Source organism: Mandrillus leucophaeus, unplaced genomic scaffold (genome assembly GCF_000951045.1).
Source record: "Mandrillus leucophaeus isolate KB7577 unplaced genomic scaffold, Mleu.le_1.0 Scaffold588, whole genome shotgun sequence".
Lineage (NCBI taxonomy): Eukaryota > Metazoa > Chordata > Mammalia > Primates > Cercopithecidae > Mandrillus > Mandrillus leucophaeus.
Window position 1 is genome coordinate 386,290 of NW_012106341.1, and position 27,515 is coordinate 413,804.

Here is a 27,515-nt window from a genome sequence, read left to right on the forward strand (position 1 = left end):
GAGAAAATATGTACACAAATCATTAACATGCACAGTGACACATTAATGAACGTATATGTCAGGTAGAGCAGTGACTCTGCCTGGGGTTGTATTCCTGAAGAAGTAACTAGTCAGCTGAGCTGTTCAACAAGCATTAGGCATTAACTCTGCTGGTGATGTGCTGGATGGCTAGTGAATAGAAAATTGAATAGGAAGAGCATTTATCTTCCCTCCAAAGATTTACAATCTTGAATGAATAGTTCGAGTAACAATGGCACGGGTAGTCAATAAGGTAGCAAGGCTGATAGCCAATGGGCTAAACTGTTAAAATATTGAACTCTTCTATACCAGTGGTAAATAGCAGCCACTACCAGCACGTATTTGTTCTTTACTCTACCTCCCCTCAGTACTCCCAATCCTCTCTTATATGACCCTTAGACCTTCCTGTGTTCCAGCAAGTAAAGGGTCAATACCTTTATGCACTAAACATTTTACAAATAATTCCAAGGGAGGCACTTTGCCAAGAAAGAAAAAAAAAAATTACAAGCTTTGAAATAGCAGTATTTGGTCAACTGCAGTTAAAAGCCAGGGTACGAAGTTCAAGTTGGGGAAGAGAAAATTGAACTGAAGAATTGAGAAGGGCAATGAAGAGCCAGAGAAAAATGTTAAGTGATCTGCTTTAGAAAAAAATTCTGACCAACATTAGTATATAAGTGCTCATCAATATTTGTTGAATATGATGATGCTATGATGAAAAAGAAGCTTTCATAAACACAGACTTAGATGCAGGGAATTTACTCCCTTATCCATACAAATTACAGACTCTATTATTCTACTATAACTTTGCAATTGGTGATTTCAGTATTACAGACGTGAATACTGAGAAATAATTAGGGGAAGAAAATCAAACTTGGCTGATCTGGACTGTCTTTTCTTCTATTTCACTCAGAACTTTTAAACAAATAGTATGACTAAATGCTGATAAATGGGTTTACCCATCACTGTGAACAGGCATGATATCACTCAGAAATGTAGGATTAAAGAGGGCCAATAAGAAAGGCTTGACTGTATGCAAGTATCAATAGAATGGGTTCTCCATTACTTTAATTCCTTATTTTCAGAACAGGTAAGAAATTCCTCATTAATGGATGTGCTCAATGAGAATTAAACACTCAAGACAGGACCTGACAAATCATTGTTTTATTTTAACATCACTGTTTACTGTTCTTCCTAACTGGCAGTTACTACTGTGTAGATACTACAAATCACAATATAATTCCCATCATTATATGTATAATATGTGTTCCTTCTTGTTCTACCTTAACAGTAAGTGGCAAATACATCATTTTTATTGAATATTAATTTTCAATTTATTTCAGCAGCAAGCACCAAAATCAAAACCCAACAATCAATAGAATAAGTATATGTAACAAATAATCTGAAATTTAGCCCCATTAAGACATGTGGGTACAGTATTTTTATATTCTCAAAGATCTACATATTTTGGGGGCATTAAACAATAGGGAACTAAAATTTAACACAAAATCAGGTGCCATTTAATACTATTTAACGTTTGAAAATTATTTATTTAATAATACAGATCGTCTTAATGTGCTGTAAATTTTTCTCACACAGCATCATATTGTTGGAAGTTTTTCCCTTTCGGAGGCATTGGTTTGCATCCCAATGCCAGCAACTCAGGTAGATTCACGCAGTCATTCCTCTTCTCTCTGTACTGGTAAGCGCTCTGGAGGAAGAACAGATTCTAATTTCTGCCAGCGCTCTGGGGGCCACAGGATATGTGTGGCATGGGCATGCAGAAGTCCTAGGGAAACCTGAATTCATGAGAAACACAAAGAAAGCAAGAAAGAAATCATTTTATAAAAATAGTTATTAATATATTGAAAGCAGAATTTAATCCAGGTTTAACATTCAATGGAAAGCTGAAGATGAATTTTAAAAAAAAGTAAACACCTTTTGTAGCCATTGAAATACAAAGAAAAAAACAGTAAGCACTTATATAGCATTTTCCTAGGTGCTATTACATGGAAACTCCTTTAATCCTCACAAAAACCATTTGAGGTAGGTTCTGTTAATATTTCCCTTTTACAGACGAGAAAGCAAAGCTCAAAGAGGTTAAAAAATTTGCCAAAAGTCATATAGCTACCAAGTGGTTAGTCTGTCTTTAGAACCAAGCAGTTTGACACCAGAGTCCACCATCTTAACCATTATCCTCAAGAGCCTGATTGCATAGACCCAGGAAGCATAAATCTGGTGTATGTTCTCAGAATTTCCCACAGAGTTACTGGTATCCCCGAGAGACTTTCTTTATGGAAAAATCACAGAGCCCTAAAAAATATACATATTTTGTAAAAAACATTGTCCCACCTACTAGATGAGCAGCAGGAGTTAGGTGTGAGACTGGGTGGGCTGTCTCCATGGAGAGTACACTGAGTAACACGGATCTAGTACTCATGGAGAGAGGTGGAAAACCAAGAGAAAGCAAACAAGGTGGGATGGGTAGTGAGGAAAAATAATAAAGTATACAGATCATGGCAGATGGTAAAGAATCCCCATTAGCAGAGGCGAGCAGAGATTGGCGAGGATGGAAGAGGTGAGGGGGAGGACTTAAGGCTGAGCCCAAAGACAGGAAGGAAGCCCTTAAACATCTTATATCTTCTTAAAGACATCAATTTCAGCGAACAGAAGAACAGAGCAAACTTGTTTAAAAGGAAGATCAGGGTCTTATCTTCAGAGATTGCCCTTCAACAGGTCTGAAGGAGGGCCTGGAAATCTGTGCTTTTAAAAAAATTGTTGTTATAGTTATTATCGCATGATATTTTAATGGTATTTAGAAGCTTACAAAATACACTCATATTTAGCACATATTTACTGAGTGCCAGTTATAAAGTAATACTATACGTCCACTTTATTTACCATTTTCAAATGTTTTACCTATAAACTGGACTTCCACAGAGATTAACATAAAACATTCTTTTCACTGAAGCTCTTCTATTTGCTATTACATGAATTCAAGAAATCTCTTCTATTTGCTATCGTACATATTCAAAAAAATCACATCGTCTAGGGACTCAAAGACAGAGCTGGATGTCAGGGAAGGTTTCCAAAAAGATAATCAGAAACACATTGTTTACAAAGAAGAAGAAGAAGAAAAATCTTTTAACAACAACTTGAAATACAAACTAAATAAGCACGAAGGGTAGCAAGAAGCCCTTGGGCTCAATAAAGGGTTTTTTCTTCTACTTGTTATTTTGAAAATCAGACCTACAAAAAATTTGAAAGTGTGGCACAAAAAACAGTTCCATCAAAAGTAAGTGTTTACATTTTGCTGCATTCATTTCTTCCTCATTTTATGTGTGTGTACATATATGTTACATGTACACAGCTACTTCTTCTAAACTGTTTGACAGTTGTTGACATCATACTAAATTTATCCCTGAATACTTTATCATATATCTCCTGAGAACTAAGACCATTTCATATATGAACATAATAGCATTATTATACACAAGATATTTAATGTAGATACAATATTACTTATTACAGAGTCCATATTCAAAATTTTCCGATTGTTCTAGTGATGTCTTTCATAGCCATTATTTAAAAAACTCAAGGTCTAATCAAGGGTCACAGATTGCATTTGCTGCTCATTGCTTTGCTTCGATTTACATTTAATTTATTTTAATCTGGAGTCCCGGCAAGTTGCCTTGTAAAATGTCCTATATCTGGAATTGCTTGATTTTTTTCCCTCATGACTAGAGTAAGTTCCATCAAATCAGGAGGCACAAAATGTTGGTGCATCTCATTGTTATGAAGCCAAGTTTGATCACTTAAGGCAATATTGACTAGATTTCTCCATCACAAACAAATCTTTTTCCTTCTGTAATGGAATAACTCTGTGATATATTTTATAATAATGTAAATATCCTATATGCCAGCTATATTTCATCTAATTGTTTTAACATTCATTGATGACCCTGCTGAATCACTTATTACATTAGGGATTACAAAAACAATGATTTTCCAAATGTATTCTGTCTTTTGCATTTATTAGTTGGCATTGTTCTCTAAAAAAAGTGCTTTCCCTCTCACCCTGCCTCTACTGTAATATCAACAAGTCCATTTTTAAGTCAAAATCTGTGACTACTTTTTATTTATCTGTTTGATGCTCAAATGTCTTAAGTTTGGCCAGTGGGAGCTCTATGTGTCCTTTGGAGACATCTCCATCTGTATTTTAGCACTACCTTACTTTTTGACACTACTAGTTGTTACAGGCTTACCTTTTATCTTATACCTGTTCCACCTGAGATCAGACATTTCTTTAAAGTGCCTTGGTTTCTTTTAGCAAGGAATGCTATTTAGAAACCAAGATTTGGTACTAGGTGTGCTCAGTGCTCCTAGGGTATCAATATTCTATGCCATTTCAGGGAATACATATAAAAAATCCAATACCACAAGGTTCTCCCTCACCTTCTGCACTCCATATTTTATCTCCCTTCTTCCACAGTGATTATCCTGGCTCCCCACAACATTAACACATTTACTCATTTATACTTCCCTAAAATATACTCAAAATAGTTTCAAGGTGACTACATTACAACTATTACCAACAACAAATTTGCTGAGTACAAATTAAGATTTCTATGTAATTATTTTAGTCCTTAAAATATGTCTCATTTTAAGGGTGTACTTGTAGGCTGGAGTACAGTGGCACAGTCTCAGCTTACTGCAAGCTTTGCCTCCCAGGTTCACGCCATTCTCCTGCCTCAGCCTCCTGAGTAGTTGTGACTACAGGCACCTGCCACCACACCCAGCTAATATTTTGTATTTTTAGTAGAGAGGGGGTTTCACTGTGTTAGCCAGGACAGTCTCGATCTCCTGACCTAGTGATCCGCCTGCCTCGGCCTCGGCCTCCCAAAGTGCTGGGATTACAGGCATGAGCCACTGTGCCTGGCCTGGAATAAATTCTTTATTTTCTCCTCCATATAGTTATGTTACCATTTAATATAGAGTTAGGCTCATTTGTTTCTATTTATATTCAATTTCAGAGTTTGCTTTTATTACCCATTTTTGATTCCATTTTATTTTCAAATATATAAAAATTTACATCATTCAAAAGTTAAGATTATTTTTTAAAGATGTGGTAGGCAGAATGATGCCTCCTCCGCCACTGTCCTGGCAAAAGATGTCCACATCTTAATTGCCAGAAGCTGTGAATATGTTAGAGAATAAAGAAGAATTAAGAGTGCTAATCAGTTGACCTTAAGATAACAAGAATATTCTCTATTATTTTATGGACCTGAATGTAATCACAAGGGTCCTAAACAGTGAAAGCAGGAGGCAGAAGGGTCAGATTCAAAGAGATTTGAAAATGTGGTGCTGCTGGCTTTGAAGTTGGAGAAAAGGACCATGAGCCAAGGAATGCAGGCAGCCTCTTGAAGCTAGAGAAAGGAAGGAGATGAATTATCCTCTAGAACTTTCAGAAGGAATGCAGCCCAGTTGACACCTTAATTTAGCCCAATGAGACCCATATTGGACTTATGACCTCCAGAACTGTAAAATAGTAAATTTGTGTTGTTGTAAGGATCTACATTTATGGGAATTTATTCTATCAGCAATAGGAAACTAAAACAAAAAGTATACAAAGAGAAATCCCATTCCCATCTTCCACCCATCCCCAATAGGTAACTAATTTTATTAGTTTCCGGTTTGCTGTTTCTGTTTCCTTTTTGAAGAGGACAAAAAGCAAATAAGCATACATACGTGTTCCTTTTTCCCTTTTAGACTTATACCAAAGGTAACATGCTGTATTCTCTTTTGCACCTTGCTTTTATTCTCAACTATATATCCTGGAAGCTACGTCTATCACTTCATAGAAATGAAGTCTGTGTTTTTTTGAAGTCTCCTCACCCCATCTAACCCTAGTGATTCTGCTGATTACTCAACTGGGGAACCTAAATCTGTAGTTTCCACTTTGTTTCACATCCTGAAAAGGTAAACCTAATCAGCTTTAAAGAATCCCTTGAATGTATTCCAGAACATCCTAAATAACCATTCCAACTACGTTAACTTCCAGGAAATACTTCCCTAGATCTAAATGATCTGTCATATTGCAGTTTTTATCCAGTTTTGTTCTTATCTGAGCTCAGCAGAGTTGGAAAACAGCTGGTCTCCATCTCTTCTACAATAACCCTTTTTAAAATTTGATAGCTGCTACTCAGATGTACCTCAAGCCTTTATTTGCTTTTCAAGATGTTTAACTTTTTTTTCATAAGGGTGATTTGCCAGTCTTCTAACTTGGCTGAACTCTTGCCAATATATCTGCTTGCTTGCTTAGCTTTGGACTCAGTTTTGGGCATAGTGATTCAATTTTTTTAACGCTCATTTTACCAAAACCAATCTTAGAGTTCTTTTATTTTAAACATTTATTAAAGCTACTAATCTTGCTTCCTGAAAAAAAAATCATCTTCACAATGATGAATGATGAGGATTCTATCAGATAACATCAATATTCCTTCAAAACATGGTATGGAATGCAAAATTCAGGGTTTCTTTTTTTAATACTGAGAATAATAGAGAGAGAGCGAGCCTATTCATCCTCCATAGTGTCTTGTCACGGATCTTCATTTTTAAAAATTGATATATCTACAGGCAGGCAAAGAGTATAGTGAATATAGAAGGAGATAAAAATCCAGAAATATATGAACTTTGTAAAAATTAAAAGTTACCCTTCAGGTACAGTTTTGGCTTGCATACTGATTGTATTAGGTAGGTTCTCCAGAGAAACTGAACCAACAGGATGTGTGTGTACATATATATATGTGTGTGTGTGTACATATATATATATATATATATATATATATATATATAGAGAGAGAGAGAGAGAGAGAGAGATTTATTTTTAAGGAATTAGCGCATGTGATTGTGGAGGCTTGGCAAGTCCAAAATCTGACAAGGGAGGTCAGCCGACTGGAGACCCAGGAAAAAGTTGCAGTTCGAGTCCAAAGGCAGACTGCTTATGAACCAGGAAGAGTCAATGTTGCAGGTGAGGTCTGAAGACGATCTGCTGGCATGTTCCTTCTTACTCAGGGGAAGTCATCCTGTTGTTTTATTCAGGCCTTCAACTGATTGGAAGAGGCTTACCCACATTACAGAGAGTAACTTGCTTTATTCAAAGTCAATCAATTTAAATGTAAATCTCATTCAAAAGCACCCTCACAGAAACATCCAGAATAATGTTTGACCAAAGATCTGGGCACACTGGCTCAGCCAACCTGACACATAAAATTCACCATCACACCTGACAAATACAATCCCCCTGCTCTTTGCTTACTCAGTGTTACACTCAGTGCTTACTCTATGCAGGGCAGTGTTCTGAATGACTTACACATACTGACTCATTTAATTCTCACAATAACCCATGGGGTAAGTACTATTACTGCCTCTATTTCATAGTCGAGGTAGTCTAGGTGCAGCAATGCATTTTTTTGAGTCCAGACTCAAATACATAAACTCTGTTTCTAGAAGCTTTCTATCAGGATCACCATATCATTTATCATCCAAATGAAACACTTCTGGCAGTCCAAGGGAGTGCTAGTTTAATTAAGTCAGGACAATAAAAATAAATCAGGACTGTCCTTGACAAATCAGAATATAGTTGGCCTAATATAGTTGCTTCTCAATACGGCTAGGTCCCACATTCTTTCCTGAAAAAATAGACTCATCACAAGTAAGTGTACATTGTTATGTGCTAAATTGTGTTACCTCAAGTTTATATGTTGAAGTCCTAACTCGTAATACCTCAGAATGTGACTGTATTTGGATACAGAAACTTTAAAGGGATGACTAAGTAAAAATGAGGTCAGAAGGCAACTGGATTAGTGATCGTATGAGAAGAGGAGATTATGACACACAGAGAAACACCAGAAGCACATGTGAACACAGAGAAGTTCATGTGAGAACATAGTAAGAAGGTGGCCATCAACAGTCAAGGAGGGGGACTGTAGAAAAAACCAAACATACTGAACCCTTGATCTTGGATTTCTAGTTCCAGAATTGTCAGAAAATAAATTTATGTTGTTTAAGCCACACAGTCTGTGGTATTTTGTTATGAGAGCCCTAGCAAGCTAATATACACATGAATTAAAATAACACTGTGCAGCCGGGTGCAGTGGCTCACGCCTATTATCCCAGCACTTTGGGAGGCCGAGGTGGGCAGATCACCTCAGGTCAGGAGTTCGAGACCAGCCTGGTCAACATGGCAAAACCCCGTCTCTATTAAAAATACAAACATTAGACAGATGCAGTGGCACCTGCCTATAATCCCAGCTACCCACGAGGCCGAGGCAGAAGAATCGCTTGAACCCTGGAGTCAGAGGTTGCAGTGAGCCGAGATCACGCAACTGCACTCCAGCTTCAGTGACAGAAGGAGATTCTGTCTCAAAAACAAACAAACAAACAAACAAAAAAAAACACTGCTAGAAGTCAGGTCCATGAAATGTCCTAATACTTACTCCTCAAAATAGGGGAACAAAGAAATATGTTGAGAGAAAAGCAAAACAATTTTTGCTTTAAAGAAAAAGAGAGATGATTAAGTATATATAACTCTTCCAATAACTTAAATACTTTGAACAACTAACCTAACATCTTGTTGGAACTTGATTCTCCCCTCTCCTTACTTATTTGTGTCCCATGTGTAACTGTGTCTCCTTCAATGTATTCACATTTTTCAGGTATAAGAAAGTTACTTTTACAGTAAATTTCAAAACACAATAGCAAAAGCATATTAAATGAACCCTGAAAACCTTGAGCAGATCATTGCATTTGTAATATGTACTGAATGTGAAGATAAGTCCCCTACATGTCTTAATAGAACTCTTGTAATAACTGTTGCCCTTATGGTAGAGTGGGAGGACACTGAGCCCACAGATTGGGAATTTGTAATCTAGAACAGTAGTCACCAAACTGTTTTGATTATGCATCAGCAAAAAATTTGAGGATTCATCCCTATTATTTATGTTAAAATTACATATATACTATTAACAATCCATAAAATCAAATGTTAATATGGCTTAGATTCTTATTTTAGATACAAATAGAAGTTCTGATATTTCTTTCTTGCCTCCCATGGATCATTGTATTCACTACTTGAATATTCCTGCTTCCCACTTTAGCAATCTCTGTTTTAGGAAACACCAAAATTACTGGCTGGAAAGTGATCAGGGATATCAGTCAATGGGTTGTTTCGCCCACACAATGCCAATGAACCACATGGACTAAATTTGCACTGAATTGCCTGTCTTTGATTGAGTTGGCTCCACTGAGAAGTTATTTTGGCATCTGGTAGACACAGTCTTCATGAGCCCAGCCTTTCCTTCAGATGCCAGGGGGACAGGTGTGTGTGGCTCTGGTTCCCTCCCCTCCCTTTCCACAAACCTATAGTCTACAGAACACTCTTTCATTTCTTGGCTTCAGGTAGTTTCACCCTCTCTTGAGGGAAAGGCTTGCAAGGACATGATAAGGACAAGCAAATGCAAAAGAGCCTTGAGTTGGGATAGAGGAAAAAACACAGGAAAGAAAATAAGGAAGAACAAGACCAGTAGTGGGAGGAAAGACATTTTTAAAAAGATGTTCAGGCACTTCTACTATGTGAGGGGCCCTCACCAGACACTGAATTTGCTAGCCCCTTAATCTTGGATTTCCTAACCTCCAGAACTGTGAGCAATACATTTCTGTTTAGATGCTTTAAAAAAAGAAAGATGTTCAGAACTTGTATTGGTCTATTCTCAAGCTGCTAATAACTAATAAAGACATACCCAAGACTGGGTAATTTATAAAGGAAAAAGGTTTTATTGACTCACAGTTACTGTGAGGAAACTTACAATCATAGCAGAAGGGGAAGCAAACATGTCCTTCTTCACATGACGGCAGCAAGCAGAAGTGCTGAGCAAAAGGGGGAAAAGCCCTTTATAAAACCATCAGATATCATGAGACTCACTCACGATCACAACAACAACATGAGGGTAACTGACCCCATGATCCAATTACCTCCTACCAGGTCCCTTCCATGACATGTGGGGATTGTGGGAATTACAATTCAAGATGAGATTTAAGTGGGGACACAGCCAAACCATATCATTCCACACCCAGGCCCTCCCAAATCTCATGTCCTCTCATTTCAAGACACAATCATGTCTTTGCAACAGTCCCCCAAAGTCATAACTCATTCCACCATTAACCCAAAAGTCTAAGCCCAAAGTCTCATCTGAGACAAGGCAAGTCCCTTTTGCCAAGAGCCTGTAAAATCATAAGCAAGTTAGTTACACCCTAGATACAATAAGGGTACAGGCATTGGGTAAACACACCCATTCCAATGGGAGAAATTGGTGAATACAAAGTGACTACAGGCCCCATGCAAGTCTGAAATCCAGTAGGGTAGTCATTAAACCTTAAAGTTCCAAAATGATTCTCCTTTGACTCCATGTCTCATATCCAGGTCATGCTGATGCAAGAGGTGAGCTCCAATGGCCTTGGGCAGCTCTGTCCCTGTGGCTTTGCAGGGAACACCTCCCCTTCTGGCTGCTTTCATGGGGTGGTATTGACTGTCTGCAGCTTTTCCAGGTGCACAATGCAAGCTATCAGTGGATCTACCATTTTGGGGTCTGGAGGACGGTGGCCATCTTCTCACAGTTCCATTAGGCAGTGCACCAGTGGGGACTCTGTGAGGGCTCCAACCCCACATTTCCCTTCCACACTGCCCTAGCAGAGGTTCTTCATGAGAGCTCCCCATCTGCAGCAGACTTCTTCCTGGACATCCAGGTATTTCCAAATATCCTCTGAAGTCTAGATGGAGGTTTCCAAACCTCAGTTCTTGACTTCTATGCACCTGCAAGCCCAACCACATGGTAGCTGCCAAGGCTTGGGGCTCCCTCCGAAGCAATGCTGTGCCTTGGCCCCTTTTAGCCACAGCTGAAGCCAAAAGAGCTGGGACTCAGGGCACCATGTCCTGAGGCTGCTTAGAGCAGGTGGGCACTGGGCCCAACCCATGAAACCATTTTTCCCTCCTAGGCCTCCAGGCCTGTGATGGGAGGGACTGCCATGATGGTCTCTGACATGCCCTGGAGACATTTTCTTCATTGTTTTGGCAATTAACATTGGGCTTCTTATTACTTATGCAAATTTCTGCAGCTGGGTTGATTTTCTCCCAAGAAAATGAGTTTTTCTTTTCTACCACATCTTCAGGCTGCAAGTGTTCCAAACTTTATACTCTGTCACCTCTTGTATGCTTTGCTGCTTAGAAATTTCTTCCAGCAGATACCCTAAATCATCTCTCTCAAGTTTAAAGTTCCACAGATCTCTAGGACAGGGGGAAAATGCCACCAGTCTCTTTGCTAAAGCATAACAAAAGTCATCTTTGCTCCAGTTCCCAACAAGTTCCTCATCTCCATCTGAGACCACCTCAGCCTAGATTTTATTGTCCATGTCACTAACAGTATTTTGCTCAAAGCTATTAAACAAGTCTTTAGGAAGTTCCAAACTTTCCCATATCTTCCTGTCTTCTGAGCCCTCCAAGTCTCTATGAAGTTCTAAACTTTCTCACACTTTTCTGTCTTTTTCTGAGCCCTCCAAACTGTTCCAACCTCTGCCTGTTACCTAGTTCCAAAGTTGCTTCTACTTTTTGGGGTATCTTTAAGCAGAAACCCACTCCCAGTATCAACTTACTGTATTAGTCCATTCTCATGCCGCAAATAAAGACCTACTTGAGACTGTGTAATTTATAAAGGATAGAGGTTTAATTGACTCACAGTTCAGCATGACTGGAGAGGCCTCAGGAAACTTACAATCATGGCAGAAGGGGAAGCAAGCATGTCCTTCTTCACATGGTGACAGCAAGGAGAAGTGTCAAGCAAAAGGGGGAAAGCCCCTTATAAAACCACCAGATCTCATGAGAACTCAGTCACTATCATGAGAACAGCATGAGGGAAACCACCTCCATGATTCAAATACCTCCCACCAGGTCCCTCCCATGACACATGGGGATTATGAGAAGTATAATTCAAGATATGATTTGGGTGGGGACACAGCCAAACCATGTCAGAACTAGAGCCAGGGTCAGAAGATGATCAATGTGAGGTGTGAGGAATGAGGTGAAGCACAAAACTTTTAAATCCATTTGATTAAAATATTTTGTATGCAGGAAAAACAATCTGTACTTTTAGCAAATAAAATATTTTGATGAATTTACTTAGCAGCGTGAGAGAGAAATTTCCAAATAAACAAAGCAGCAGTCAGATGATATTTATTCTACAATATTAAATTACCTATAATTATGTTCGAATGTCAAAACAAACTGAAACAATATCCAAAATTTGAAATGTTGTTCTAACATAAGTACTGATTTCTTAATGCTTAAAGAAATGTCAGCTCTCCAATCTGACATCAAAGGTCCTTCACAGTCACATCCTTCCAAACTCATCTTCATGATTTCTCAGTACAAGTACTCTACTCTCAGGGCCTCTCCAGAGCACCCACAACAGGACATACCATATCTATCTGCCTGCTTCTGATTGTCCTTTCAGTTTGTAATCCTCTTCCTTAGATCCCTGGATCCCTCTTGCAAGACCCAATTCAGTCCTGACTCTTCCATCCCAGCCACTCCAATTCATATCCATTTGTTCCTGACCAAGGAATCGAAGCCTGGTGTAGCGTCTCCCCAATATCCAGTTCTTCCCAATATGAAGATCAATATATTTGAGTTAAATACATTTTTTATAAAGTAGCACATCTCTTATCTTCTTGACCTCCCACCTTTGGATCCAGAGGATTATACAGCTATCATCCAGTGTTTTCTCTCAGCATGTATAAGGCTAGTGGTGAGTATAAGGCTAGTGAGGTATCATTAAAAGTGGTGATCCCTTTTGGACCATAACTTATCTGCCAGTGATCCCTATCTTCAGGTCCTTGTTTAAAGGGAAAACCAATGGTTCGGGCCCCAACTTAATTCAAATGAACAAAATGAGCACAGTAGTGGCTACATCCTTTATTAGGCTCAAAAAAACAGGCTCAGTTCTCCCAGTTTTTCTCTCCCCAAATGCACCCGTATTTCATCAAAGGCAGAACCCACTCCTCCTGGGCTTCTTACTACCAGGTTGTCACATCCGAAAACCAATTTTCTTCTCACTGGTTTTGTTATTTCTAAGTCTTCTTAATGAGATTTTGAAAACATTATTATTGGGTTAATAAATGTTTCTTGCTTAAAGGAACAAAATTTAATAATATAAGAACCAAAACATTCGTGTGGTTAGGTCAGCAATGACCAATACAAAGTAATTTACTTTCTTATCATAGTACTTACAGCTTTAAAATAGGTTTTAAATAAAACTTACATTTTTAAAACAAATTTAGTACCTCATCAAAATAAGATGATCACAAATGAAGCTTTAAGAAATTCCCTAAGCATAGTGTGACCATGCAATTTATTACCCAAATTAGGACATTTAAGAGTGAAGGGGGTTATTAATAATTAAACTGGGACAGTAGGTGTAAACCAAGGTGGCTCTAGGATATACAGTCTTCCTCCTTATGTGTCATCCCATTATTTTGACAAGTGAACATTTATTGACTATTGCTATACTCTGAGGGCCTTACATATATAACCTCTCTTACTACTAAAATTAAACCTGCAGTATAGATATTACTAAATGCATTTTGCAAAAAAAAAAAAAAAAAAAAGCTCAGAATTACTAAGTAACATGCTGATGGCTGTAAGGCTAGTAAATGATAGAAGCAAGATTTGAAATAGGCATGATTCAAAATTCACGCTGCTCCCACTATAAGGTACTGCTTCTTCTGTGATGTTATGTAATAATTTGTTTCCATCACTATAGCAAGGGTCAGCAAACATTTTCTCTAAAGGGTCAGAGAGTAAATAGTTCAGGCTTACAGGCCATATGATCTCTGTTGAAACTACTCAACTCTGTACCTGCAGCACAAAACAGGCATGGACAATATGTAAGTGAATATAACATTTGTTCCAATGAAGCTTGATTTACAAAAACAGGCAACAAGCTGTATTTGGCCTGAGGGCCATTGTTCACCAACCCCTGATTTTTACTCTAGACCCTATAACGTCTTTGATGGGACAGGCAGAGGTTCTAGCTCACCTTTTCTATATTATAAATTAGCACGGTGTTTTGAACAAGATTGGGAACTACCTGTCAGCAATAAGTATTTACTGAATGCGTGAATTAAGGAGGAAAGCTTGTTTGTAAATGCTGTATTTTATTATCTGGGCATCAAGGAAATTCCTTAACCTACATTAATGGAAACATTCATAGTTCTTTAGAAAACAGTATTAAGTAACAGGAGGGCTTCCATAATCACTGATGATATACCACAATGGACTGACAGCAATCTATCCCTACAAAGAACTGTGACACAGTCTCAAAAGTGTTTTTAAAAGGTAGAATATGGAATTCCCTAGTATACTTCCTGGTACTGCACTGACAACATGCCCCAATTCTTTCTGGATTGGGTACCACAAAGGGGGATGTTGCCCTTATAGTCACTGCTGAGACCAGGGCTGTGAGTGTCAAAGAGAGAGCAAGGTCACTAACAAGAAGCACAGGACTTCACTTGCAGCTTCTACTGTGATGTCATGCATTCAACATGATGCCACAAGTGCAGGTGGATGTTCTGACTGTACAGAGACACTGCTTTCCTGATCCCACCTCTCTGGTCACCAGTTTTTGCTCATGTCAACATTACACATGAACAATAACAACCATAATAAAGGCACAACTTTAAAAGCAATCTAAGAGACTAAGAAAAAGTGAGAACAACAAAATGATTCCTTTAATAAATAGCATAACATTGAGATTTCTTGTGGATACTAGCAAAGCAGATGCACGGTTTAAGTAAATCAAACAGAATTAGAAATAAAGGCATGCAAGACCAAATGTCACATAGAAAAATGAGCAATTGCACTGTTAAAAATGATCAAAAAGATACTTTTTAAAAAGACTAAAGCATATCAATCATGCTACCTACTTTATTTTAAAACATGGATTAACATATCCATACTTGAATTTTTTCACCAACATTTTTGGATACAGGAGACTAGGTTCATACAGAGAACAGTATTAGCCTATTATCCACTTACACATTCCCACGATGCTTATCGACACAGCATACAGAACAGATAAACACAACTCCTAATAAACAAAGGCATGCACACAGAATGCTTCCATTCCACGTAAGCACTGACTGATATGCACTCAAAGACAACCTGATAAGAGCAAAGCTTTGGTTGTTTAGGTGAATGAGGTATGTGAATATCATGTGCCAAAGAATTATGCTGAAGGCAAACAAGAAGAGCCTCAAAACTCCTAAGCTCTAAGCTTTAGTGAGCCAAAAAGGATAAAAGAAAAAAAAATACAGAGAGAAAGCAATGGAGGAGTGGAGAAGGGAGGCTCTGGAAAAAATGGATAGACAGGTTAGTACAGGGAGGAAGGAGCAGCAGATAAAGTAAAAGGCACAGAGTCAGGGGTGGCACAATGGGTGACCTTTCTTTGTGGGAAATGAGCTACTGAGATTGCCCCCTCTGGTATTACCATCCTGCGAAACCCTAGTAGTAGTGATAGTTCTGGAAGCGTATCACTGTGCAGAAAGACCCAGCATCATTTTCTTCCTCCTCCTTGAACTCAGAAGAGTAATGGCCCTTGCACCTAGGAATATTTCCTGTAGAAAAGAACTCTTTCCTTCCTGAAGATGTAATACAGGTCCACAGACCTTACTAGCAATTCTAAAATCAAAAGAGTTCCAGAAATATGAAGTTTTTTGTAACCTTCTGGTAGCAAAATCTGACCTGACTTGAGCTGCTATAAAATTATAGTCTATTTATCCCATAGAGTATGCCAATTCATACTTCTGGCTGCAGAAATATTAATGTGCTTGATTCTAGAAGCCACCCCAGCCTCTGCTGGGGGTATTATGTTACATATGGCATAGACATAGTTTAAATATGCTGTTTATAGATACTGATATCACCTTTCCAACAGCTGAAAAGTCTGAATTCTATAGTATAAGTTTCCTAGTTTCAGATGCGATATTAACATCTTTAAATATAAGCAAAGGTGAATATGTACCAAAGATAATAAATGTAATCAGAGATATAGGCTCAATCCTAGGTGGGATTGGCACCCTACTAGATGCTGGAAGTATACAGAAGGTAATAAACATGATCCCTGTCACTTAGGACCTCATGATCTGGTGGGAAAGACAGATGTTTAAACAAAGTTTTGAACTACAACCTGGCATGCTAGATATACAAAGGAGCCAAGTACCCTGAGAGTAGAGGTTGTGGCCAAGCCTTGAAAAGGCTCCACTGAGCAGATTCATCTAAGTTAGCTCTAAAGGATGCTGCTGACTTCACTCCCCTAAGGACAGATCTTCACCTATGACATCCCTTTCCAGATTTTTATCTAGAACATTCTCCTAATCTTTCATTAATTTCAAAGTGAGATAATGTGATAGGTTTATACAATGTAATATTTTGCAATTTAAAAGCAAGACCCTATGGTTTGGAAGACATTCAAAATGAGACTCTCTCTTTCAAAGGCCTCATTCTAGGACAAGTGTTTTCCTTCATTACCAACAATTTTAACTTTAATGATTTCAAAGCAATTTTCCTGTTCAAGACTTAGCTTTAATCAGAATGCATTTTCAGGTCACTTCATAGCCTCTTCATGCTTCTCTCTCGATAACTACAGAATCATGCATAATCATTCTAGTCCCCCCAAGACACCCTCAGTAAGTAGTCAGTTCAACATTTTATGCAAAAATAGATACAAAACAGGCCTCTGGGGGTATCTCCAGCTAATTTTCATGAATTAATTTCCCAGGATTGATGTTTATGCACCAGTCTCTTTATCACATAATCAAATCACTGGAGTTGAAGTGGTCTAACTCCTTATTTTGCAGCTTGATTAAGCAGGTGATGAAATATTTGAATATAATTTGGATAGTTAACAGCTCACACTATTCACAATAATCCAAGGTGGATGGATGACATTACTGACCGATGTCTCATTGTTTTCTTGTTTTCTTTCCAGTAGTTGATGTCCCACATGTTATTTTTATGTTGGAGATAAAACAGTTCATATAAATACATGAATGGAGAGGTGTGAAAGGCTTTAATATTGATGATGTTGTTTTAAACCACATTTAGACCAACTAGGCAGGCAGCCACCGAGACAGACTAGACTGCCACTGGTTAAGAGAGGATTTGGGATGACAAGGTGTCTGATACCCACTGCCAATCCCGCTGCTGTGGTGAACGCAGCCATTCCTCTGCTGGGGTTACCTCTGTTCATCTGGGTGGCTATTTGGCTTCCAGCCTCTATCTAAGCATCTCCCTCTACTTCCCTTCCCTCTTTGTCTCTGCTTTCAAAATAAAAGGGGAGAGGCTTAGAAAATAAACAACCAGAAATGAAAGAAGATAAATAAAAGTAACAACTACAAAGACCAAGACAGTCGCTGTGACTAGCACCACATCCGGTGCCACGTGAAGAAGACAACAGGCTAACTCACACAGCTCTCATATGAGAGGAAACTTCATAGTTTTAAAGAGAGACTAACTTTTCCTCTGATTTAATTTTTGCAACACATTTCTAACATAGGGACTAGTACAGGACACTCTAAGTATCATAACGAACAATATTCACACATTAGGTTGCCCCAAAAAAGGCAGAAACAGAGTTTAAGTTGCTGGCAATTTGGTGAATATTATTTTGCATGAGACTAAGACTAAGGTGACTTGGTCTTATATGTAATCTTCTAGACACCTAATTTATTCCAATGATGAGAACTTAGATTATGTGGAGGCTTAGATAGGTAGAATGCCCTTACAATTATTTTTCTCAACTGTGTTTTTCATATATAAGATCTGTTTTGTTTATGGCCAGAGAGAATTCCTGATTCCAAACTATTGCTACATGTCTGCAAGTGAATGATGAGCCAGATGAGTGAGCCGCCCACTCTGCCTGTCTCCTCACCCTAAAATGACACTTTGAGTGGTCAGAGCTATAACTGCAGTTCTTAGTTTACACCAGAAAATCCAGAAAATTGTGTTGTTGAAGACAAAATAAAGCATAATAAAAGGTAATGGAAAAAGTGGTCTAAATCCGAGAAAAACTGACTTCTCAGGAAGAAACAGATCTAGCATGTGCTTGAAGTTTTAAGTGTGCACATGGTGAAGCAGGGTTTACCTCACTGAGATCATTACAGGTGTGGGCATGGCACGATTGGCAACACCAGTCTTAATGATGGCTGCATGTCTGTCCATGTGTCTGTGAAAATAAATGTCTTCTTCTATTGCCTACTCCTCCAGGAAAATGATCCAGATATTCCTTTTCTCCACTCCCAGCAGTTAGGTGGAAGCACCTGTCCTGGGCCCAGCCAATCAGATGCCCACATCTAGGACCATGAACATGGAGGGAGTAATGTGAAGACATAGAAGCAGAGATTACTGGCAGAGACATGAGTGCCAGAAAGTGTCCAGAAACACCAAATGCCATCCTCCCTGCATTGTTCCTGTGGAGTGGCATAGGGGTGTGCTGTGTTGCTAGCTGTGAAATTCCCAAGCCTAGTTTTCATTGCAATTTTTCTGTAAGCTAGCCAATATTCTTCTAATGACATCTTGTCTGCTAAAATTAGTAAGGATTTAAAAAAACAAAACAAAACAAAACAAAACAGAGAATGGGTTTGGGTTGTTTGAAACTGAGATGCCAGATTGGTAGGCTGATGTGGAAATACTGCTGAAAGAATAATGTTTATAAGGAGATTAGAAATTAACTCTAATTCCCAGTTCCACGGGTGGGAAAACTGAGGCCCAGAAATGCTACCCAGAGTCACTCAGTTAGCTAGAGATGGTACTTCAAAACCTATTACTGGCTCTTAATTTGAAGCCCTTTTCACTATACCGATCAGTGAAATGAGGAAAGAAACCTAGAAATTGTAATGTTTGTTAAGGGACCCGCATCCATGCTTTCTACGCCTGCTTTTACTCTAGGGAAAAGTGAGGTCTTTCATTTTCTGCAGGAAAAAAACCCAAAAAAACAAAAAAACACCACTGCACATGAAGGTTTGTACACAGCCATGCCACTCTGTTTGGGAATTGTTCTGATTTGTAGCAGCAGGGCATGTTACAAGCCACTGGACTGTAAGGAACACTTGCTGAGGGCAACAAGAAAACTAGTGATTATTACAGCAGCTTTACATCAATGGGCATAAAAGGCCCTGAAACATAAAGAAATGTGGTAAGATTCCTTTTACTCAACACAACAGATATGCACAGGCCTACTACATGCAAAGCACACAGCAAGGTGTTCTATTTCATAAATGTACCAAGCTGTGTGAGACATAGAATCAGGCCTTTAAAGGCTATATAATTCACCGAGGAGGACAGTTGTCATAAGCTTGACCCATGCAATGTGTTTGGCAGAAGTGGAGAAGAGGTTGTAGGAACTGAGAGCAATCTAGTGAGTAATTCAAGCCATTGAAGGATCAGGAAGAGAGACAGGTTCTCACTGGGGAAATGACCTCTGACTGCAATCTGAAGGAAAAAAAAATGGCAAGAGAGTGGTCGGCAAGAGAATAGTCAGGACTTTTTTGCAATGTTGCTGACAAAAGATATGACCATGCATAGGAAAAGAAGAAAGAAAAATACTTTGAGATTGAAATCCAACTTCCCTAGTTTGGCATCCAGGCCCTTCATAAATGTTCCTCCGTTTCGTTTCATTTCTCAGCACTCATCAGCTTGTAGCCTGAATCACTCTTATGCCTCCTTGAAAACACTCAGATCTCTCACAGCACACTCTGATCCTTCACAGCTCTGGACATTTGTACATACTGTTGTTTCTGCCTCCCAGAAGGCTTTCTCTTGCTCTTTACCTAGATATCTCCTCTTCATCTTTCCAGACAGTGCCTACATGCCACCTCTTTCTGGAAGGCTTCCATGACCTCTTCTCAGTTTCAGCAGCTTGTGACTAATTCAAACTAGTAATTATCACACTGGGCAGTGATGATCTATTTAGTTCTTTCTCTCTTACTAGGTGTGAGCTTCTTGAAGCAGGTACTGTCTCATATTCCAAAGACATGATATAAAAGTAGAAAGAAGCTCAAAAAATGTTTGTCAATTGATTAAATGAAAAAATGAAACTGCAGAAAATGCAGATGTAGATTAGACACAACTCAGCAACTGATTGGATATTGGAGCTGAGAAAAGAACAAGGTAGGGAGATGACCATTATTTCTCACCTGCCTGGAAAGATGGTAATGCCATTAACAGTCTTGGGATCACAGTACAAGGAGCAGATTTGGGAAATGATGTACTCAGTTTTGTATTACTGAATCTGAGATTCCTATTGAATGCCACAGAAGATATCTTGCATATGGTTGAAAATTCTGTGTGAGAGTTCAGGCGAGGGTGTGAAGCAGAACTTAGAGATTCAGGAGTTACCCAACTGCACCCATGGGAACACAGTGCTCACAGAGGAAAGGAGAAGAAAGCAAGAGCACTAAGGGCAGACACCTGGGGGAACACAGCATTTCGGAGGTAATGCTAGAACGCTACTGACTATATGCAAGAATTCATAAACTTGTTTGAGTAACACATCCACCCTTAAACCAGAGTTCATGAGACATGCACAAGTAGAGAAGCATTGCTTTACTTATAAAAAGGGAGGCATTGAGATTAGTGCACAACAGAATACAGCAGTTAAAGATGAGTGGGGGAAATACTTCTAACATCACCTTTAAAACTGCAGCTATTTGGGTTTTTTTCTTATTGAATCTATAGAACATATAAAGATCTAGATAATGCCTGTTAAAATCCTGAAAATTATGTTCCGGTAGTACAGTTATACATCTGTGTATATGCACATGACTCATATAGATTAAATATATAATGTAAAACCTCTCAGTAGTTTAATTAAAATATCTCCTCTAATGCAAATAAATGTTACTTTATGAACATTTTGCTTTCAGAAGGGTAAATGCAGTGCTTTATATAATTTTTAGTTGACTTTTAAATGAATTTCACAAGCTTTCAATACCACTTTGGTTAGAAAGAAACTTTTGTTTATGTGAAACAAAGATGCTACCAAAAATGGCAAATATGTACCATTTCTGAGAAATAATTGTAAATCTTTTACTTTAAATATTAAGATCTATCTGTTCACTTTTTATCAGATCAACTATGAACCAATTAAAGCAAAAAACAAGAAATTTAAACTATCATACAGATTTTTGCTACTTTTATTTTTTGTAAAGACTCAATCTGTCTTCTTGAGAAATCATCTTGTTAATAAAGCATAGTTTGAATGACTGACAAAGTAATGTTACTGTGATCATCTTAAAGGCATATTGGTCCAATGTCAGTCCTAGTATTGATATTTAGTCCCTGAATATATTGTTGTTACATTAGGAAAAATTAAGTTAATGGAGTCATTCCAGCTTTGTACACTTTCTATTGACTCTGTGATTTTTTTTTTCTTTTTCAGATTTGAGTTCCTACAAATAATAGTTATCTTGCTTTTGTACTTTGATTACAGTAGTTAATTCAGAGAAATCTGTTCACGGTCATTCAACATTCAATCAATAAACATGCTGGCACAAGGCCATGGCTGGGATGCTTTGTGAGATATTCGAATTTCCATATACTGAAACTGCTAAGAGTAAATAACATGTAGTCTTTTGGTTTTGAATGTAAACAGTTATTGTCTGAAAATTAATAATAGCAGATTATTTAAAGTTGAAATTTATAAAGTGACAGATGAGCCATGTCAAATATAACATAGTAGCAATAAAATAAAACTGGTAGAGCTACCATAAACCAGAAGAAATTCCTCATGGCTAACTATGGACTGACTACTTGAGTGTAGTTTATTTACAAAAATTTTTATATTCCAAGCTGTTATTTCCTAAAGTAGACTGAATAGCAATAAATCTTAATTCTTTTTTGTGGTTCGTTATGTATATGCCAGAGAAAAGGTTGATCATTTTAATGGTAGCCTAAGGCAAGTATAATGACAGAGACAAATTAATTTTTTTAGAGCGATGTTACAAATGATCTTGAGATCACCCACTGCTATAGATTATATATAACTTTACTCCACTGACTCAGATAGTTCAGTGCTAGCTCTAATTTGTAAATTTTCTTAATTTACAATATATCACACAATTCCGTTGTGTGATAATTTAGATTGATCTTGGTCAGGCAAACAGACGAGGTTGACTGTTAAAACTCTTGATGCTTTATAGACCTAGGGATAATGTTACATTGTCAAGGGTTGAAGATAGAGGTGTGTTAGCCCCTGTGTAAATGAAATGCTCACTGCCTTGTGCAGAGAAAGAGAGATTTGGGCTGGTGATGAAGGTCTCACCGTATTTGGCACTCCTGTCCTCCTGTTCTGTGTCCTCTCCCAGTATTAAGAAACTGTCATCAATCCATTTCCCTACCAAAGTGGAATGGAACAAGATATGCATGCAGCAACAGGAGTAGAACCTGCCCTGCCTATGGATGAAGTCTTTTTCACAAAAACTTCTGGCCACACTCAACCTACTGTATCCAGTGCTACCTGGCATTTGAAACTACAGTTCCAAATTTTCCTTTTCCTTCAAGTGATTTTTAATTTTTTTTTCCAGTTTGCTTTTCTACATCCCCTTAAAGCTGAAAAGACAACTTCTTCATTATCTTAAAGAAATTTTCATTAAGGATTGGGGGGGAGAGGGATGTCTCAACCCAAACTAATCCATCGGTCAAATAGAGAATATTGTCTCTAATCATAAAAAAAATCCTGATAGTTCAGCATCAATAGTGCAGCATCCATGCTCCTGGAGCACCATAATGTACAGACAGTTCAAGAAACAGGAGTGGAGTGATCATCAGTCACAGAACACAAGAGCACAAGCTTTGGAGTCAGAAAACCAGGTTAGGATCCAGAAAATTAAGAGCTGCATCATCTTTGCTAAGTAACTTCACTTCTTTCATTCTTCCTTCTCTCATTGTCCAATGGGAATAACAATATCAACTCTGCAAGACTGCCACAAGAATTAAATTTGTATAATTTGCAAAGCACTAGCCCAGTGCTCTGCTACACACTAACTGCTATGGCAGCCCCACAGAAAGTCAGGTACAGATTAAGCCTGATGTACTACACAACAATAATAACAAGAAACAAGATGTTGAAAATAGCTGCATTATATCATATCCCATTGTTGACAGTTAATGGTGCTGAAGTAGGAGTTATGCCCTTGAGAAAAATTGTATTTGGTTAGCTGGTGATACTAGTTTATGATGGTTTATCATAAGTATAAAATGGTTGCAAAATTTTGTCCCAACCAATTTTCTTCTTAGAAAATCTATCTATAATAGCAATAAAATGTGGTTGCTGTTATGTTTCATTTTTTTTGACACAAAGCTGGGTTTTGAAGGAGCTTTTCTATGTACTAAGATGAGCTCAATAAAAATAAAATCCTTTGGATTAAGGTAACATCCCTATGAGACCTTTGCCTCTGGTAGAGGCAGTTACAGTAATGAACAAAAGAAGAATGGAAGACTTCCATTGTTGCTTTAAATTACACGTGTGACAGATCGCAAAGAAATTGCTTTTAGTTAAATGAGCAATATTTTCTTGGTTTTCTCCCAGCTCTTCAATAGCAGTTAAAAGGTCCATTGGAAGTATGAATTTTCCTAGCAAACTAACACTGCATTATAAATGTTGCCAGTTTCTGATCACTGACTCATTCCTTAAGCCCTGCTGTTTTCACTATGTGACAACTGCATTCTTAAAAGTCACCAACACCTTCCATGGCTTGTCTTTAGTCTCCATCTCCCTCTGTAATCTTTAACCCTGCTGATCACTACCTGCTAAAATGTCTTCTCTGCAGAAGGTAAGTAGCATAGCTCAGGACTCTGAGCACATTATACAATTTTGCCGATTTATAATTATCCCCCTGTTTCCTGAATGTACCTATTTCTTGAGGTTTGTCTTCTCTATTTTTTTTTGCTCTCTTTATATTCTTTCTCTTGGTAAACTCATCCACACTAGAGTTGGAACACCTACCACATTGCCAATAACCCTCAAATCCATATTTCCAGTCCTATCCTTTCTCCTGATCTCCAGACTTGATTCTCTTCTCAGTGGCTAGCTGGACAACCCCAATAGGGTATCCCCCTCAGTATACAAACAAAATGCAGGTACCACACCAGTTCATATTCAGTTGCCTCAACTGAGTATCATGCCCTGGTGTCTCGATTTTGGAATCTCCCTATTGCCTGCTTCAACGGTCACCTTTCAGCCATAATTAGACTTCTGTCGTTGCTTCACCACCCTTGTTTCTAATTAGTTTACAGATTTTTTTCTTGCTTGAATCCATCCACTCCTTCCATCCTCACCGCCCTTATCAAGGAACAGGTTCTGATTTCCTCTTCCCTGAATGAACACAGTAACCTCAATATAAAACTCTCCAATTTCAACCTTGTTTTTCCCCAACTGCTATACACACTGGTAGCAGATTAATTTTCTAAAGTTTGACTTCAATCAGATCATTCCCACGATTAACATACTTCAATCATTCTTCACTTTCTACTAATATAAAGAAAAGATGCATAGCCTGGAATTCAGGAACCATCACAATATTATACCCACCTATCCACTCTTTCATTCTTCTTTCCTGATACTCCTCTACCACATACCCTGAACAAGCTCCTTACAAGGTCTTCAGGATGAATTCTGTGCCCATCAAATCTTAAGAACTTCTTTGCTAAAATACAAACGGAAATGGTCACAGTGTAACCGGCATGGTTACACTGTATTCATGATATTTTGCCCACTATTCCTGTTAAGTATTATTCCTCATCACCACCTCCACGTCCTCATTCTACCCATCTCTCAACATCCAGCAACATTTTCCATAAAGCTTTTTCAGAAAGCTTTTAAAAAATGACTCTCTTCTACCCCCACTTCTATCGATGTCTCTCTCATCAGCTTATTTATTGTTATTTATATGTGCTATCTTCCTGAGATGTCTATAAGGACCTCAAAGGCAGAATCCATGTCTAATTCATCTTTTTTGTTTTTTAAAGTACTCAACATATTATCCATAGTAAGCACTCAATGAATACTTTATTCATAAACAAATAAAAGGTTATAAATAACGACATTCCCTTAGACAATACTTAGCAAGTTCAGAAAGAAACTTCAAAATGTGCATGGCTGACAAAAAAGGACCTATGAATTAATTTTGCATTAAATATATTTTATAACAAATTATTTTAACATTTAGATCTTAATTATTAGAAATATACTTTTAAAAGAATAAATTAAAAATATTACAGTTTTTGATGAAATAGCCAAAGCATGTGTACGTAAATAATTCTACTTATTTCTTTATGTTAATAAGCTATCTGTGGCAGATTACATTTTTCAAAGAGGGCCACAAAAATATATCCCTACTCACACACCTTTCTGTGATGTAATCTTTCCACCAACCCATCTCAAGAGGTGGAGTCTATTTCTTCATCTGCTTGTATCTGGCTGGGGATGGGTTGGTGTGACTGCTTTGACCACTTCTGGGCATAATACTTAACTGGCCTGGCAGCTTTTCCTTTTTTGCCTCTTGGAAAAGAGCCATCATGTAAGAAGTGTGTCTATGAAATCATCATACTGTGAGAAGCCCAAGCCACACTGAGAGTCCCTGGAAGATGAAATGTCATGTGGAAATAGAGAGAGGGAAAAGTGAAAGAACATGGTGGTACCAAACATCTGAGTGAAGAAGCCATGTTGGAAGTGGATCCTCTATCCTGAGCCACTCCAACTTATGCCATGTGTATCAGACACAAACCACCCAGCTGAGCCCTTCTGAAATTCCTGATTTGTAAAATTGTAAGCAAAATAAAAGTGTTGTTTTATACCAATAAGTTTGGTGTAGCTTGTTACACAGAAATAGATCATGGAAACACTACTCATCACCAATTTGAACCTGTACAACTATGTTCACACACACAAAAAAATGGTATGACTACAAAAGAGACAGCTATGAACAAAAAACTGCTATGTTTGTGATTTAAATGTTCTAAACAAAACCAAATACTGGCCAGTTTACTAATTCCTTTAGTCCTTTCCTTAGCAAAAAATTAATCAATATAAAAATGGATTAAATATATTTAATATTTTCCAAGTCAAGCCTCCGCCACAAAAGCATACTAAAGACTAAGTTATAAAATAGGCCGAAAACTACCAAAGAAACATAGGCTAAAAAAAAAAAACAAAACTAGGACAAGTTTGCAAAAATATATTCTGGTAATGTCCATTATTAGTTTACATAAATTATGATGTATCCTAATACTGAAATTCTACATAACCATTAAAAATGATGATGTAGCTATACTAACAATAAAGTATATTAAATGTAAGGAGCCAATTACAAAACTGTGAATAGTAAAAGCTTATGTGGAACTGTTTTTAAAAGGATATATATGTGTCCTTTCTCTCTGTCTCTCTCTATATATGTATGTATGTATATACACATACACATAACATGTGTGTATATATACACACACTTTTTTTTCTATCAAAAAGAGGTCTGAAAGGACGCACATAAACATTTCATTATCTTTAGGGGGTGGGATTACAGGTCATCTCTGTTTTCTTCTTAAGACTTTACAAGGCAGTGATTCTCAAAGTGTGGTCCTGCAACCAACACAATCAACATCACCCGACAACTTGCTAGAAATGCCAATTTGTAGGTGCCATCCTGGGCCTACTGATCAGAAACCCTAGGTGTGGAACCCTGCATTCTGTGGTTCAAACAGGCCTCCAAGGCAATACTGATGCATGCTAAAGCTTGCAAACAATGGCTTCACCATATTTTGCAATTTTTAAAAAGGAAATATGGCATTTTCTCAGTTAAAAAAGTGAATGTGTTTCCTTTATAAAGATTTGTAATGGTAATTTTTTAAAAAGAGCAAAGAAAAAGATGATTAGAGTAGTATGCACGTTATTTTTCCACCTATTTTCCATTTTTTTTCATTCTATTCTCCATATGTTTTAGCTTCTATTAGATATTTTTAAACTCTTTATCTCTCTGTACTTAGTTCCCAGTTTGTAGATTGTCTTTTTACTTCTGTCTAAGCTGCCTGTTTAAACTGTCCATTGAGTTTTAATTTCAAACTGCTATATTTTTCATTTCTAAAGGTCAGCTTTGTTCTTTTTCAAGTCTACTTTATTTTCAGAGTTACCTCTTTTTATTGTAGGATGTATACTTTCTCTTTAATAATTGTAAATGCACTTTTTAGTTAGTATGTTTGAGATCATCCTCGAACCCCAAGTTTTCTGTATCCTAATTAATCGTTATGCTTGTCTTATCTGCTGCCCCTGTTTTATGATAGATGTTTTCATCATTTGGTTTGCAGTGTTTTATTTTAAACTGTTCTTCAGAGAATTGTTTTATCT

General features: G+C 37.7%; 1 protein-coding gene across 2 annotated transcripts in view; it reads right to left on the minus strand.

Moving 5' to 3' along the window:
• Window positions 1-1,166: 1,166 nt before the first annotated feature.
• Window positions 1,167-27,515, minus strand: part of IMMP2L (IMP2 inner mitochondrial membrane peptidase-like (S. cerevisiae)) — a 924,235-nt gene continuing 897,886 nt past the window's right edge. The window contains exon 6 of one of the 2 annotated variants that reach the window (XM_011999199.1): window positions 1,167-1,814. In XM_011999199.1, coding sequence (XP_011854589.1) covers window positions 1,695-1,814 — 120 coding nt within the window. In that variant the 3' untranslated portion in view covers window positions 1,167-1,694. The remainder of the gene's footprint in view (window positions 1,815-27,515) is intronic. The other variant, XM_011999200.1, reaches the window with a different exon arrangement.